The sequence below is a fragment of the Seriola dumerili genome, unplaced genomic scaffold, assembly GCF_002260705.1.
Source record: "Seriola dumerili isolate Sdu_G_001 unplaced genomic scaffold, Sdu_1.0 BDQW01000378.1, whole genome shotgun sequence".
Classification (NCBI taxonomy): Eukaryota; Metazoa; Chordata; class Actinopteri; order Carangiformes; family Carangidae; genus Seriola; species Seriola dumerili.
Genome location: NW_019174633.1, coordinates 969,023 through 984,401, shown reverse-complemented (window position 1 = coordinate 984,401; position 15,379 = coordinate 969,023). Strand labels below are relative to the sequence as shown.

At 41.0% G+C, this 15,379-nt stretch overlaps 1 protein-coding gene across 1 annotated transcript; it reads right to left on the bottom strand.

Annotated features, from left to right (window-relative positions):
• Positions 1–1,724: 1,724 nt before the first annotated feature.
• kpna6 (karyopherin subunit alpha 6) lies at positions 1,725–12,728 on the bottom strand. The gene is made up of 14 exons (XM_022760918.1): positions 12,635–12,728; positions 9,995–10,128; positions 9,786–9,878; positions 9,487–9,586; positions 9,279–9,373; positions 8,759–8,890; positions 8,551–8,639; positions 8,352–8,451; positions 7,329–7,492; positions 7,156–7,234; positions 6,889–7,014; positions 6,255–6,382; positions 5,494–5,678; positions 1,725–4,137 (listed from the first exon to the last, which is right to left on the bottom strand). The coding sequence occupies exons 1-14, from the start codon at positions 12,636–12,638 to the stop codon at positions 3,950–3,952; spliced, it is 1,617 nt and encodes a 538-aa protein (XP_022616639.1). The 5' UTR covers positions 12,639–12,728; the 3' UTR covers positions 1,725–3,949.
• Between the last annotated feature and the right edge of the window lie 2,651 nt (positions 12,729–15,379).

Here is a 15,379-nt window from a genome sequence, read left to right as displayed (position 1 = left end):
AGGGACTGAGCTCATGCAGCTTCTAATGAAAAGAAGCAAGTTTTAAATGGCCTGAAGCAATCTCTCAGTCATACTGACTGGGTCAACACAAGCCAATTACATCAACTATTGAAAACAAAACATCAAGAAAATAATTTAAACCAGCCTTCAGGATGACAAAACTTTGGTAAACTAAGTATGACAATAAAAGGTTAGTACCTGCAATTGTCCGCTATGATAGTCGCTTCAGTTTCCACAATTTGCATCATGTGCCACATTTAAGTACTACAATATTTTTTGTCGGCGCAGAGTTTCTTTTTGAACAAAGAGGGACTGGCTGCAGGCCGTGACCTCAAGGAAATGCTAAATATTATACTCCACTGTATCCACCACATGAAATCAATTCATTAATTAATTCCAAAAACATTTGCAGCTTAGCTATGCACAGTGAAAACCATTAGAAGACTGTAAGAGTGGGGACCATCACACCAACGGACAACAAGTCGCTGGAGAGACCAGTTTTATGCAGTAAATCGAGTCCTTTCCCGCCCCAGACAATTACATTTCCTTAATTCCTTATTTAGGTGCCCACAGTAAAGAATGCCACTTTTCCAAAGAAATAATGGCTAATAATGTAACTTTAAAGATAAGGAAAATAGAGCAGCAATGTTTTGCACAAAATGTGTGCACATTCAAGTAAATAAAAGATATAAAGGAAAAACAAAATCGATAAGTCAAAGACAGATACATAAGAACCTCCAGTCTTTGTTGGTCGGGTTGGCACTTTTGTGAATAGGAGTGCATTTTCATTTTTCAGAAATATAATATATATAATATTTTTCCTGGTTGATGCACTGATTTTTTTTTTTTTTTTAAACATTGCAATTCTGGCATTATTTGTAGGCCAAGCACAGAATCGGCCGTGAAATCGAAGACTTCAGTTATAAATGCTGCTCTACACATCTGTCATTTAGAGATAAGTTCTTGATGCTCAATTATACATGATTTGACCTCTTATGTCTACTGGGAGCACACATGTTCTGTGGACAACATTTGAACTCATGAAGCCAAAACAGACAGCCTCTCTAACATATAGTCGTCTGTCAATGAATGCTTGAACCGTTGTGTGTAATAGTGGCATCTTACACTAAGATATTTTGCATTGACATAGGAAATTGAAGGCAAATGCAAAAATGCAATACTGGAACAAACCAAATGGAGAAGATAAGCCTTTGCATCCAAAAAGATAAAAGTTATGTTCTCGATTTTACGCAATATTCAACAGACTACAGCATTTCTATTTTGGTTAACAGAACCATAATTTTGCACACAGCTCCATAATTAAATGTTAGGGCTGCTGCTGTGATCCACAGAACAGGGGCTCCCAGACTCTGATGGGTTACATAGTCATAGAGTCAATCAACCTCTTCCTCACACAGTGCCTGTCAGTCAAACATCACACGACCACTGCTCCATCCACAAAGCCTGAACTCTGAACCAAGATCAGCTTCTGTCAGAGGCAGCGCTGATCTGAGGTCAGGGTTTACAGGACTAATTCAATCCATCATAAGTCATGTGGCTAGAAACAGCAAAAAAGTTTCCATAAGATCTACGTGTGCAACGAATTCAAGAAACCCTTCTTTTCATTGTCTCAATTAAAACTGACACCAACCTAAATTAAAAAAAGGAGCCAATGTTTTTAAAAATAAGGAAAATATACTAAGTGCTCTGAAACAGAAAAAAAAGAAAAACAAACAAAGCCAAAATGGCTTTTTTCACATTTTTAAAGTTAAACTTCAAAATAAAATGACTATGGAAACTATTTTACTTGCTACTAGCCACTCATCTGTGTGAGGTGTGTGTACAGTGTCTGCTGGTGTTGTATGCAAGTGTACATGAAGTGTGCGCAAATATATATATATATATAATGCTAATACATCAAAATTCAAATATATATTTATACTTGAATTTTTTGTTGCAGTTAGGCTTGTCACTTTTCTCGGATATATCCCTAGCCAAACTCTGGTTGTTGTTACACCCATGAGGGGACGAAGAAGCGGCACAGACTTTCCTAGCCAGGCAGAGGATAGGCTATTTACATCAATACCTGTACATATCACAATGGACCCATGCAAAATCATTATCAGTTGTCATTCCCATTCCTCATAAATATAGTGATATAGAATGCCATAGGGTTATATATCAACTCTACCGCTATACAAAACACCACCACCGTCACTACACTATCACTGTTAACACCACCAAACCAATTAGTTATGGCCTAGTTCCTGCTTTTTAACTCCAAATGCTGCCAACAAGGAACGACGAGCAGCATACAGCAATGTCTCACAGTGTTTGTTCACACTGTTCTCCATCTCTCTGCGCCAACCGTCTGTGTTTGGCCAGGGATACTCAGTGACTGTAGGCAGGGTAATATAACACCATGCAAAAACCCTACCACATACCACTGGGTAGGGGGGGGGAGCACGGGGCCTAGCGAACGAGCAGCAACCCATTTCCACTGGGCTTCAGTGGAATCAGAAAGTCGAAACTAAAATCATATCGTATTATGCCGTCTCCATGACGCGTCTGTCACTCTGATTCAAACATCTGCAATCCCTTCAATTTATTTAAATATAAAAATAAGTTTGGTTTGCTGCTGTTGGCCCCCCCCCCCCAACACCCCAGCTATGCCTTGTTTAATAGTTAAATCACTTCATAATTCAAATGTATTGTTATTAATAACACAGCACACGACGAACATTGGATCTCTAACTATACCACCCTCGAAACCTGGATTTTTTTTTCTTTTTTTTCTTTTTAGATCTTTTAACACATCATCTAAAAAAAAACCCAATCCCATTTCCAGTATCCCATCCAGAGCCCTTCCTATGGTTAGATAATTCTGTTTTCTTAAGTTTTTCACATCTTCCCACCTGGAACCCCCCCCCCCCTTGAAATTTGTCCCACTTAAAAAAAACATATTGATAGATGGGGGGGGTGGGGACAAAAACTAAAACCTAAAAAAAAAAAAAGAAAAAGGAACACACTTCTTAGTTTGGGCATCAGACTCAGGGCAGTGGACAGCCCTTGACTTTTGTTGGACATTTGTGTCTCTGAACTCCCCCATAAAAGATAGGAATCTTTTTCCCCATGAGCAGATATGCAGAGACCAGCCCTAAGCCTAATGATCAGACAGTTTCTTGGTAGCAAACCACTTGCTTTCCATTAAAGAAAGAAAAGAACAAAAAAAAAAGTAAAAAGAAAAAAAGTCCCCAGCACTAATAAGAAGATAAATAAGACTGGGGGAAAAAGAACTTATCATATAACTACAAAGGGATAATGTTACACGTATTTTCTTTTTTTTTCTTTTCTTTTTTTGAATTGCACTAAGTCAAACTGACATCAATAGCTGGGCATATTTCACCTCATGCACCCCTGCAGTCTGTAGACTTTGCATGAGGATGCATGGGTAGTCCTGAAAATAGGAATGTCCCATTGGGGGGGGGGAAGTGTATATAAAGATATCAACCAACAAGCCACCGTTACTGCCAATGAGAGAATCTAAGAACTGTCACATGGCAGGAAGATGGATGTGTGTGCATTTTAAGCCAGGGCAGACTCACACTTTGGGCTGTGAGGTGATCACTTCCTCTTCTAAGTGTAATAATGGAGTTTGTGCTGTGCTTCCTTACTGATCAGGAAACACATGAGTCTACCCTGTGAGAAGTCGGCCCACTGCTTGAGGAGTATGAAGCGAAGGGGGCATTTCTTTTAGGCTGGAGAGCAGGACAGTTTTTGTTTTCCTCCAAGGGGCAAAGTTGTGTGTGTGTTTGTGGTGATAGTAGTGGTGGGGGGTAGAGGGTGGGGTGGGGGCTTGGAGGTACTACTCAGGTATCTATGGGCCCTCCATGAGATAGAGAGATATGGTGGGGGTAAATGGTGTATTTTAGAGAAGAGGGGTGCTGATTTATAGCTGGAAGCCCTCCATGGGGGCCTCCTGCTGGGGGAAAAGGAACTGCTGGTTGGCCTGGTCCACCTGAGGGGCTAGACTGGTGTCTTCGTCCTCCACTCCGAAGTAGTGCTCAATTAGGTCAAAGGCCTTCTGGTAGATCTCCTGGTTGTCGTGGCTCTGAAGGAACTCGATCTTGTCCAAACCTGGGAAATCAAATAATGTTAATCGTTAAATCAACGTATGTTTGCAAAGTTATCTGCCAAAGAAATGTGACTTTTATTCTAGAAGCAAAAAATAATCAGCTCAAGACCAATCACTGTTGTCTTAGGTCTGTGCAACCAATGAAAAAGGGGATAAAAGATTTTTAATCATCTCAATATAGCATTGTCTTGGTGCTCATGCTGAAGCTCAAATTCACTGATTAAAAAAAAAATTGAAGTTACATCTGGGCCTGTTACTGCTACCTGTTAATGTCCAATAAGTAAGTAATTCTAAAGATGACATTGCTTTAACAAAAATACCACTACTACACATTTGTCAGTGGTGACGCAGTACTCTAGGCAGTGTTAACTTCATCAATACAAAAAATACTAGACTAAAATAAATAAATACCAAATAATTTGAAAGATGGATGAATGGACAAATGAACAGCTTAATATATGCATGGGTGGCATTGCACTGTAATCTCTAGCTCATGATTACAACAACAGCACTGGTAACTGGCATTTATAAAAAGGTAAGCTTACATATCATTATCAGCTGCTGTGGACGTGGATATATATGGTTAAAGTTGTTTTCAGTCAGCTTCAGTCTCTCACTATCTTTTGTTTTAAGAAAGTACAGAAGTAACATCAGCAATCAACCATTACAACCTTACTCTAAATCTTTACTACTGAAATATCACTTAGCTTCTCCTCTCAAGCTAAACCCGGACAGTGAACAGTACTGTAGCCCACCCAGCTCCTGAATGAATCACTGCTAATGCTAAAGCTAATGCTAGGTCACCAAGAACGAACATCCAGAGTTTGGAAATGAAAACCAGATTCACTGAGGAGATTCAGTGCATTGTATTAGTTCAGAGCGGAGTCACATGGACACTGAACAAGTAGACAATGTTCTAACCTCACAATAGACAAGAACGACACCTGAAACTATGCTAACTGTACACAATAAAGATGGTGACAGCTGTTGCCTCATAGTATTAAGAACACAATTCACCACTAAAATCCCCCAGATGAAAACTAGACTAAAATGTCTTTGGTTTTTGTTGACCTAACAAAAATCACAAAAATTGAATTTAACCCCGTTTCTGAATGGGATTCCACTTGAGAATAAATGACTTGTGTTTTTATCATGTGTGTGTTTGGTTTCAATACAGGTTTAAAGTATCATATGATAATCTTAGTGCTGTCTGAAAAAACTGAATATAGTGTGTGTACACCACAATTCTGTCATCAGCGGCTTCATTTCCAATAACTTTGTAGTATGTACAGTTTATCAGAGCCATATCATATGAATTTCCAGTATGCGTGTGTTTGCATGCGTTTCCTGTACTGTACCATAGGCTTCCTCGATGAGGCTGCAGTAAGGGTTGACTCCAGTGCCGTTGTTCTCCTGCTTGGCCTCCTGCTCCCCGAGCCTCAGGATGTTCTCCAGCCCGTTGAGAGCGACCTGAACGATCTTCGAGTCCATCACCGTCAGCAGATCACACAGTGGCTTAATGCAGCCCAGGTTCACCAGATATCTATATGCGAACAGACACACAAACAACACAGGTGTTTGAAGACTAAGTGACTAAAGATTTCTCATGTTTCAAGGTCACAACTCAATTTAAAATATAGTGTTCTTCATAATGACCTGATTATGCTACACATTTAATTACTTGTATCAAAAATATTTTCTTTAATTCATCTAATTATTATCACCTATATTTTCAGCACCATGGCAACTCCTTGTGCATAAAATTGTCTTATTTTAATCACTTTATTTCTCCATGGGGATCTTCATTTCAAGTCAGTCTTCATTTAATATGCTAATTTCTTAACAATTAGAGCATCACCTCATATTTTTACTCATTATTTCCAACCAGCCAAAATGTGTTTTTATTTTTTGGGTGAATGATTTGTGCCAATTTAGGAACAGATGTTACAGAAGCTTTAGCATTAAACATTGATCCAACAGATGTGGTACTGACATGATTCATTTACTCAAGGAAAGACATAATAAACTGGAGGCAATCTTGTCCAAATCGATCTTGTAATTTGCTGAGGGGATACTAGGGGATAATATGGGATAGTATTTTATTTAGTGCAAGTCTGACCTGATCTGCTCCGGTGTTCCTCCGGAGGTGGCGTTGGTGATGGCCCAGGCCGCCTCTTTCCTGGTCCTGAACTCGGCTTTCTGTAGAATGTCGATCAGCACTGGGAAGATGTTGGCATCAATTACCGTCTGTGGGTGAGAAAAAGATATGAAGTGTATCATGAAATATTGCTTTATTGTGATCGAGCTTCACAGAGGCAAACCTTGGGAGCACCTGTTGGGGCCATGATAGATGGAGCCATCAGCCTTTATGTACTGTGTCTCAAACACCAATATCAAATAGAACATGATCTACGTCTTTACAGATAAATGTTCGGTATATGGCAAAATAACAAAACTGACTGAACTGGAACCATGATGTTTAATCCAGTCTGTCTATTTTTCATACATATAACCACATACATAAATTAACCAATTGTGTTGCATACAAAAAAATGACCAGAAAGAAGCTTTTGTTTCATGTACAACAAAATTGTTTGCTTTTTTCCCCTAAATATCAGATTGGGCCCCAGTATCGGGAAGTGTGATCAGGATATCCCAACCAACCCAAGCAAATTTACTCACTTCTCATGGGTAAATTTGGGTTTTCTGCCGGTGGTACTCATTTCATTTCTAAGCTTTGTGGTATGTGTCACCTGTATCTGGGCTCTGTTTCCTGCTGTGATGTTCGAGATGGTCCAGCAAGCCTCTTTGCGAATCGATTCTTTAGCGCTGCTGAGAAGGTGCAGCAGACAGGGCAGGGCTGAGCAGTTCAACACCACCTATACACAGCAACACAGAGGGTAAAAAAAAAACATACAAGCAGTTTATAAAACTGGCTCTCTCAGATGTTTAATAGTTTTTGTCTTAGTAAGTTGTGGGCAGACGGGCATGAAGGAAACTTAAATTTAATATACCCTCACCTGTGTTTGGATATCATCTCCAGTGACAATGTTTCCTACAGCTCTCAAGGCAGGGGAGGCCACCTTATAGTCAGTGTGCCTGCACAAAGGGAGGGTTAATAGAGAGAGAATTTTAAGAATTTACAGGCCATATTTACTGTGACAAAGATACCAGAGAGCATAGCGGGACTTACATGAGTAGTTCTACAAGGCGCCTGCAGACGCCAGAGTCAATGACAGCCTGGATCTTGTCATTGGGGCCGTCTGAGAGGTAGGAAAGGGCCCAGCAGGCATCTGCCAGCAAGTCTGGGTCACTGCTAAATAAAAGTCTGGACAGCACTGGCAGACAGGGTGACACCTAGACAGAACAAACATAATGCTTATTTATTTTCAGAAACAACATGCACTCTACAACGCGAATAAGTCACACAGAAAAATCAAGTCAAGGCTTCGTAGCAGACTGGCAGTTGAGGGGAAAAGCAGATTGGCTCGATAACATTTAATTTTGTCAAGGTCACCAAAATATGAACAGGGAGCAACAGGTTTTTCAACATGATACTTATGATTTAGATGATTATTACATTCACACATGCATCAATTATTACTCATTATGTTAAGTGAAAAGATTCAACACAAGTTTCAAACACTTCTGTAAACTGAAGACTGGAATTCAGACAAAAAAATCCTTGTAAATACTGTTTCAGATACTCACAGTGCTGGGTATGAGAGTGTAGAGGTATTTAAAAATACAGTATATGGGCCTGTATAGTTATTTAAAAACGATCATTCTTACTGCAGTTGTGACCTGGGATAAATCAGATCTGTTGGTCTGAATGGATAAATACAGTTTTAATAACCTGACTGGCTGTGTGATATCAGAGGTAAATAGCAGTGCCGTCTGGCTCTGAGGTTTACGGCGGCTGAATTTCCAGTTGACATAGACGATTTTAACAGAGTGTATGCGTTTGAGTTACTTTTTCATTTAGGAGGAAGAAAAGCAATCCTCTGGAGTTCCAATACTTTTCCTGCACCGTCTGCAACAGTCACTCTCCAGTGTAAATATTGTCACAATGACTCAGCTGAGAGTTGATAACATATAGAAGCAGATGCATTTTTTGTATGGTTTCACAATGGTAACTATCAAACTTCAGTTGTAGTTAAGTCATGATAAATTGTCACAATGTGTTTGGTGTTAATGTCATCAGGCGAAGTGCTACCTTTTCAAAAGCAGGTGGAGGATTTTTTCCTCTGCAGAGATTAGACAGGGCCCAGACTGCATTCCTAGTCATGGTCAATCTAGTGGATTTGGTCAGAAGCCTGAAATTACAAAGAACAGCAAGCATATATTATAGGTTGTAAAGCTCGAGGCTTGAATAAGTAATGTCTCTAAACAGGAAAAGAAAAGAAAGAACTCACATTAATAGTGGTGGAAGGATGTTGCAATTTAGCACATAATCCCTGCAAACTGCACTATCCCCTGCAATATTACCTAAGGCCCACACAGCCTGCAGAAAAAAAAAACAAAAAAAAAACATGGTGGATATACGAGTATGGAACAATGCAAGACAAAACACATGAGGCACAATATAATATAAAATATCATGCCAGTCCCACTGTGCGTTACCTGTTCTTGGACATCCTCAAAATCCGAGTTAAGTAATTCTATGAAGATTGGCACGGCTCCTGCCTCAATCACCGTCTTTGTCTGTATGGATGTGCCTGATGCTATGTTGGTCAGTGCCCAAGCAGCTTCAAACTGCAATGGCACAGAATGTCATTAAGATAAGCAGCATTTAAAACTTTTTTTTTTTTTTTTTTTAACCACAGATAAGAGTTTACCCCTGAGTGCCTTGTGCAGAGTGGCAGAAGATAATGTGTATGGTGGCCTCCATTCAGCAAAATCTAACATAGGATGCTGTGTATAACATAATGGAATGCATTTGATATTGGGTGGTACAAGGGTGCTGCCCTTGTTTGAGAAGGGCAACACCCTGCAAAGAAGGTGACACTCCCTGTTTTATCAGTGTGAGTGAGACACAAAGTTTACCAAAATTTCTCACTTCACATCTATTCAGTTTGGTATGAACACATCCCACACACAGAAGATGTTCTGACTGTGCGAGTGAGTGTTTTAACAAACTGACCTGTAGTGTGCAGTTGACACTCTTCTTCAGGAACTCAACAAACCTCTCCACTACTCCAGGTGTGTTTATAACTTCATCAATAGGTGGGTTGGGCTCTGAAATGAACAAATATAAAACTGGATGTGAGCATTTTGGTTTGGTTTTGGTCCAGTGTATTAGTGGCTGTTACCACAGTGATATAAAGCCCCTGTAAGTGCACAGTCTTTACCTTTGGAAAGTAGTTTTCTGAACTTTTGTGTTGTGGCGAGCTGAAGCTCCGGGTCCTCTGAGAAAAGCATCTCAACCATGTCTCTGGTAATGACTCCTTCCTACAACAACAACAACACACACACACGCGCTAAACACTTGATCCACTCAGCACAGACTCTGCAATTCTAAAGAGGCTAGAAAACAATAAATAACAAACTGAAATACAATGTAAAATAAACCTCTGGTGGGTCCTGCATGGGTCTCTCTTTGTCTAGGGTGTGAGAGACTCAGAGTGGTATTAGGACAATAGATACTCACTGTTACTGGAGAGCTAAGGTAGGAGTCCACTAGTGGGCTCTCAAACATAGCTTCCTCTTCATTGAGAATGTCCACATTCCTCCTCTTGAAAAGCTACGATTACAAAAAAATTGTCAGAGCCCACAAAGAGTCAAGTTGTCTCTTTTCAAGTACATAAACTACATACTGATGTAATCTCAAACAGTTAAAGAACAGGTCTGGTGTAATACCTGTTGTTCTCGTTTCTGTTTCCTGAGTTGGATGCCCTCCTCCTCTCTCCTGCGTCTCATCTCTTCTGGGTTCAGTGCTTTGTTCTTGTAGCGGTTCATCCTGTAGTTATCCTTGGCCGGACTGGCTGACGGCTCTGATGGGCCACAGACACAGGTAAACATCATGATTAAGACACAATGAGGAAACAAAGTTGTGCAGAATTTGCACCATCTAAATTGAAGTTAACGAGAACACCATGTGTTAAGAAAGAGTAAGTGAGCATCCAAGAAAAGAGTTTGTTTCCACTGACATCTCTAATAATAGGTCATGATGATGAAACTGCCTGTACACAGGTCTATATATAAAAAGGCCTTGTATAAACAACCTCATAGAAACTAGACAACACAGCCTAAAAATACACACATACATGCACGCACGCACGCACACACACACACACACAGCTAAGCTATTCATCAACCAGTCAGCTGGCGGGCAGAACAAACGTATTTATTCAGTAGAGTTAAATCGCAGAGTTAGCATAAACTGGTGCCCACACAGGACAAACTGCCCATTCTCAGCATTTGTGCAGTCATGCCACCAGAACAGGGCACTGGGCAGATCCCTGAGTCACCCGGGGGCTACTGGGGAGAGAAAGAGGTGGGAACAACATTTAAAAACCTGCCACCAGCACAGACTGGTGCCATCCTTCTGTGCCAAAGAGCCCCCAATCGTAATAGCGGGGGTTCCCGGGGGTTAAATATCGGAACAAGTGGCGCAAATTGAGGTCATGTTATGGCTTGAGGGCATCAGCACAACCAGCCTCATAAAAAGCTCATGCATGTGTGTAATGTGTCCAGATGGTAAAGCCACAGGGCGGGGACGGCACACGAGCACAGGTTGCAGCTGGATGCTCTGGTTTCTGTACTGTGTTAGCTAGATTAGATTTGCTGTATGTGAACTGCACTGACTGTTATTTGTGCTGGATGGCACAGAAATAGCCCTGCTGAGAGCACATGTCTACACTGGCATTTCACAGGAGACCCTACCTATAGCAAGGAGTCTCTATAGGAAAGAGAGCAGAAGGTGGGAGGTGTTTAAGAGTTTGTTGACTCAAATCAGGGAAAAAAACCCACTTATGCCTACTGGTATCTAGCCACACTGAAGTTTTATATGCTGGCTACTACAATGGCTGTCGACTAGAAAAACCTTCTGCTGTAGAGTGGTGACAGAAATCTCAAAAGCAGTGCCTGTACAAATGAATCTGAAGTTATATGTGACGGTGTATATGTGATTTTGGTGAGCCATCTGAAGCTTTACTTAAGTCTGAATAAGTTAAGTACAACAGCCTGCTCTGGTGACAGGTCCAGCACCAAGAGTGCCCCTACTCAAGGACATCCAATATTAAAACCCTTATGGAGCCTGCGGGAGGCAGGAACAGGACTCCTGTTACAGTAATAAAACATTATGTCTAGAGACGTGTGGTCCAACTTGACTTCTGCATGTAGAACTTAAATTTGACATATTCAAATTAAGCTGGATGGTGTTTTCACAGTTTGCATACTGACGACCCATTTAATTTGTCTTTTTAGAAATGCTAATCGCCAGTAATGTTGCCGTCACTAACTAATGTCGAAGGGAAAAAACGAGTATAATCCTGTGCGGGAATAGTCTGGAAAACACGGGCAACCCTCATGTCACATGTACGCGCTGGTTTATGAGTGTACTGTCAGACATACGAGTATTATTGCTCACTAATGTTAGCAAGCTGTCAAAAGTGTTTCATGATTTCCTTTAGTATATAATTTACTAGCTCAATGGTTTCCATTTTACTGTCAAAATAATCAAAAATAATAACAAATTTAATATAATTGTATTTACGATATATGGTAATTTTACAGGTTTGGAGAATAAGGCTAAATGACACGGCTAACACAGCTAAGCTAACGTTAGCACTAGCCGCTGCGCGCACACAAATCGCCTAATAATACAATTGTTGAATTGTGTCATCTGAAGTGAAGAATTAAATATCTGTCTTAGTTGTTAAATGTTTCTTTCCAATAAACAGCTTCGTTGCGTTAGAAATCTCCACTAAACAGCACTAGCGTAAGATTTGCACCACAACATTTTGCTAATGTTACCGCTATCAGCACCTGCGTTGTAAAGGACTGGAGCCAGAGTGACTGGCGATTTATATCGTTGCGGTTGCCGAGAAGCAAACCAATATGTTGACATCACTGACTATAACTTTAAATCGAAGCTATAAGGGTGTCTCCCCACCTATCTAATTACGAGTAGATGGCATATCGCCGTGCTAACGTAGCTATTAGCCAAGTTTCCTAAGTTGGTTAATAAATGGTACTGGTTGTTTTCTCGGGTTTAAATAATGGTAGTACATCTTGTATGACAAATGATTACACATTCAACACTGTCCTAAGATTATACTGTTCGGTGACAGTTTGATATACACCGAGTGAACTGGCAAAAAATAGCAACTCGTGTTGCGCTACTACGTAGCAACGAGCTACCTAGCTAATGAGTTAGCTAACTAGCTAAACAACAGTGAAGGGATGAGGATTTCATAATCATTACCCCCGACGACACAGCTAAATCTTTTAACAACCCAAGGTATATCTGTACTCCTGAGTGGTCGAACGGCTTACCCATTGTTTCCTACGTGTTGTGAGTGTGTCAAGTCGCGATGATATAAATCAATTTTCGGTCCTTTTCCTCTTCTAGCTTTCCAGAATCTGCTCCTGTAAGCAATATGTCTGCCGGAGACGGAAACGTCAAAATATAATGGCGACTTCCTGCCACCAGAGGACGCACCAGCCTCACAAATAATTTTACTCACATTTACCCACCTTCACTAATGGGTGCAATACATAACCCAAACAATAACTATATACATTAGGACTGGGTTTGTTTAATTCTCAGCTGGAAACATTGTTTAAATTGCAAGCTAATTTAATCATCATTCAAGTACCAGACCAGTTATTATGGGGAGTACAAGAGGACACATGATTTTACAATACAGTGTTCTTACAAAGTCATTGTTTCTCACCCTTCGCTCCATTCTGCACACCCTCCAGCATTGTTCAGGCACCTCTCCGTCTTGGATCTGCATGGCTCCCTCAGGTTTTGAGATGCCGTGTGTGTGAACAGCCAAGGATCCCCAGTGTTTTTCTCAAATTGAATGTGACAGAGTAATACAGGTGAGGTGCATCTGTGGTCAATTTGCCGGGAGCAGGTAGTGGAAAATTACTGCACTATATTGTGATGCAGCATTGTCCTCTGACATGGACCTCAGTGGGAGCCTGGGGAGATAGACCAGAAAAAAACTTTAGGGGGCAATGTTGTACAAATAAAATAGAAATAATGGGGCATTCGCTGCTGTCAGACTGGCTCTTTCCCCCTGTTAGAGAGAGCGTGGGAGGTCAAGTCAACTGTAGCATGGCTGAGATACTTTCCCATGATTACAATTTCTGAGCAGACAAGAATAAATATTGTTCATAGATTCATGCACTCACAGAGTAGCCACGGGCTTACAGGGCTGAGCTTCACTCAGCCGAGCCACAAGGGCTGAGAATTCACAGCCTTCAGCAGGTGTGCTGGTGCAGAGATAAATCAGAGGACACTGCTCGCTGGATAGTAGTTCTCCACCGGTATCAAATAACACAAACACGCGGCGCCAATCTGTGCTACGGAGGCAGCATTCAAATGCTCTCAGATCCAGTCCGAAGGGCTGTAGCTGGGACTCATCGTGTCTGATTTCACAGGGCCTCCTTTGTGAGTTCTTATACCTTTCTCATTTCTAAGCCTGCTGAAGCACATCATCCAGCAGCCTACACTTTGCAGAGCAGCAAAGGCTATCCATTAGTCAATGCCATACAGTAAAGACTGCCTCTGTAATGGAATCATAAGAGCAAAGCAAGGCGTATAACCGAAGGGGTTTTAAACTGATGTTCACCGGGGAAGGGTCACTTCTGCTGTAAGTCTCCCACTCTCCACCGGCTATGAATTTAGATATAACGAACCCTGCAATCAATGCCCTGTTTTTCCCATCCAAATTCAAATTCCAGTGAATTAAAGAGAGAAAAGGATTCAAATTAACAAACAGGAAGACCCATACTGTCGACCTCATTAGTGGCCATTGCCCATCCAGGCTGAGTCAGCAATATTGAGAAACCACACTGCACTTCCTACAAGCAAATTAACAATACAGCTGCTACAGCACGATGAGGGCAAACAACTAGATGTTGATTAAGTGCAATTTCATCAAGATGAGGTTTTTAGTTGTGTCTGAAAACAAGATGCAGCATTTGTGAATTGTACTTGGTCCACAGGGGCTGTTTTTGTGACCAGATTTTGAAGCAGTTAAGAGAACTCCATCTACAGATCTACACATCTCTGTGTGCTGAATGCTTTTTTCTTTTTTTTTTTTAGATCATTTTCATTTGTAGGGAGATTGTAGTTTATCCAGCAAAGAGGCTTCATAGGCAAATGTCTGCCCTGTTTTGCATCATCTCCATGGCAGGCTATTCATGATGAAACATCAAGCAGGATTCAGCTCTCTGCAGGTAGACAACACAACAAGAGAAAAAGTCCTTTGCACATTTAGATAAAAATAACACGCACCACGTAAAGAGGCTAATAGCATCAAGGAGCATGTTTGCAGAGTAAAAACTCAATTATGAAGCGTCAAAACCATTTTAGTTTTGATTGCGCTTATTTGATTGCACAAATATACCCAGTTTAAACTGATCCTTAATTCAATTACACCCAATATGATAATAAGGCTAGTCTGCTGAAATGTGAGAATGTGGTTGGGCTGCCTGTGGGAGAGAGAACATCTGCAAGGCTCTGCGCTCAGTGCTTTGTGTGAGAGTAATAAAGGGTGAGAGAGATAACGCCATGGGGAGGATAGTGTGTGGAGAGAGCAGTGTGTCAGTGCATGTGGGGCGTGAATGGAAAAGAGGAGATATGTCTTCATAATATAGTGTTGAAAATCCATTCAGCACTGTCCATTCCTTACTTTTTTATCTGACGACTGGGGCCCCCTCTCTCTCCCGCCGTCTCTCTCTGTCTCCCTCTCACTTTCTGATATCTACCAGGTGGCGGGGCCGATATGTAAGACGCTGAGTAGGTGATTTTAGAATATTCTTGTGGATCATTTGATCATTCCTGGTGTGTGCGAGAGGGAGATTTGTGGGAACCATTTGAATACTAATGTATGATTTTTACCTCGCAGGATAAAAGACTCGGCGAGACAAATGTGTAGCTGTGGAACGAAAGGAGGGGACTAAAAAAAAAAAGAAAGAAAAAAAAAAGACATTGTCATTGAGCAAATATGGCAGCCACTTTTCATTGGAGAGGAGCGGAGCTGTGTAGGATCGCACTTTACATCT

Coding starts and splice junctions, on each gene's coding strand:
- kpna6 (XM_022760918.1), bottom strand. Junction 7,015..7,155: donor GAGATGATATCCAAACACAG/GTGAGGGTATAT, acceptor TGCTGTGTATAG/GTGGTGTTGAACTGCTCAGC. Junction 5,679..6,254: donor GGAACACCGGAGCAGATCAG/GTCAGACTTGCA, acceptor GTTCGCATATAG/ATATCTGGTGAACCTGGGCT.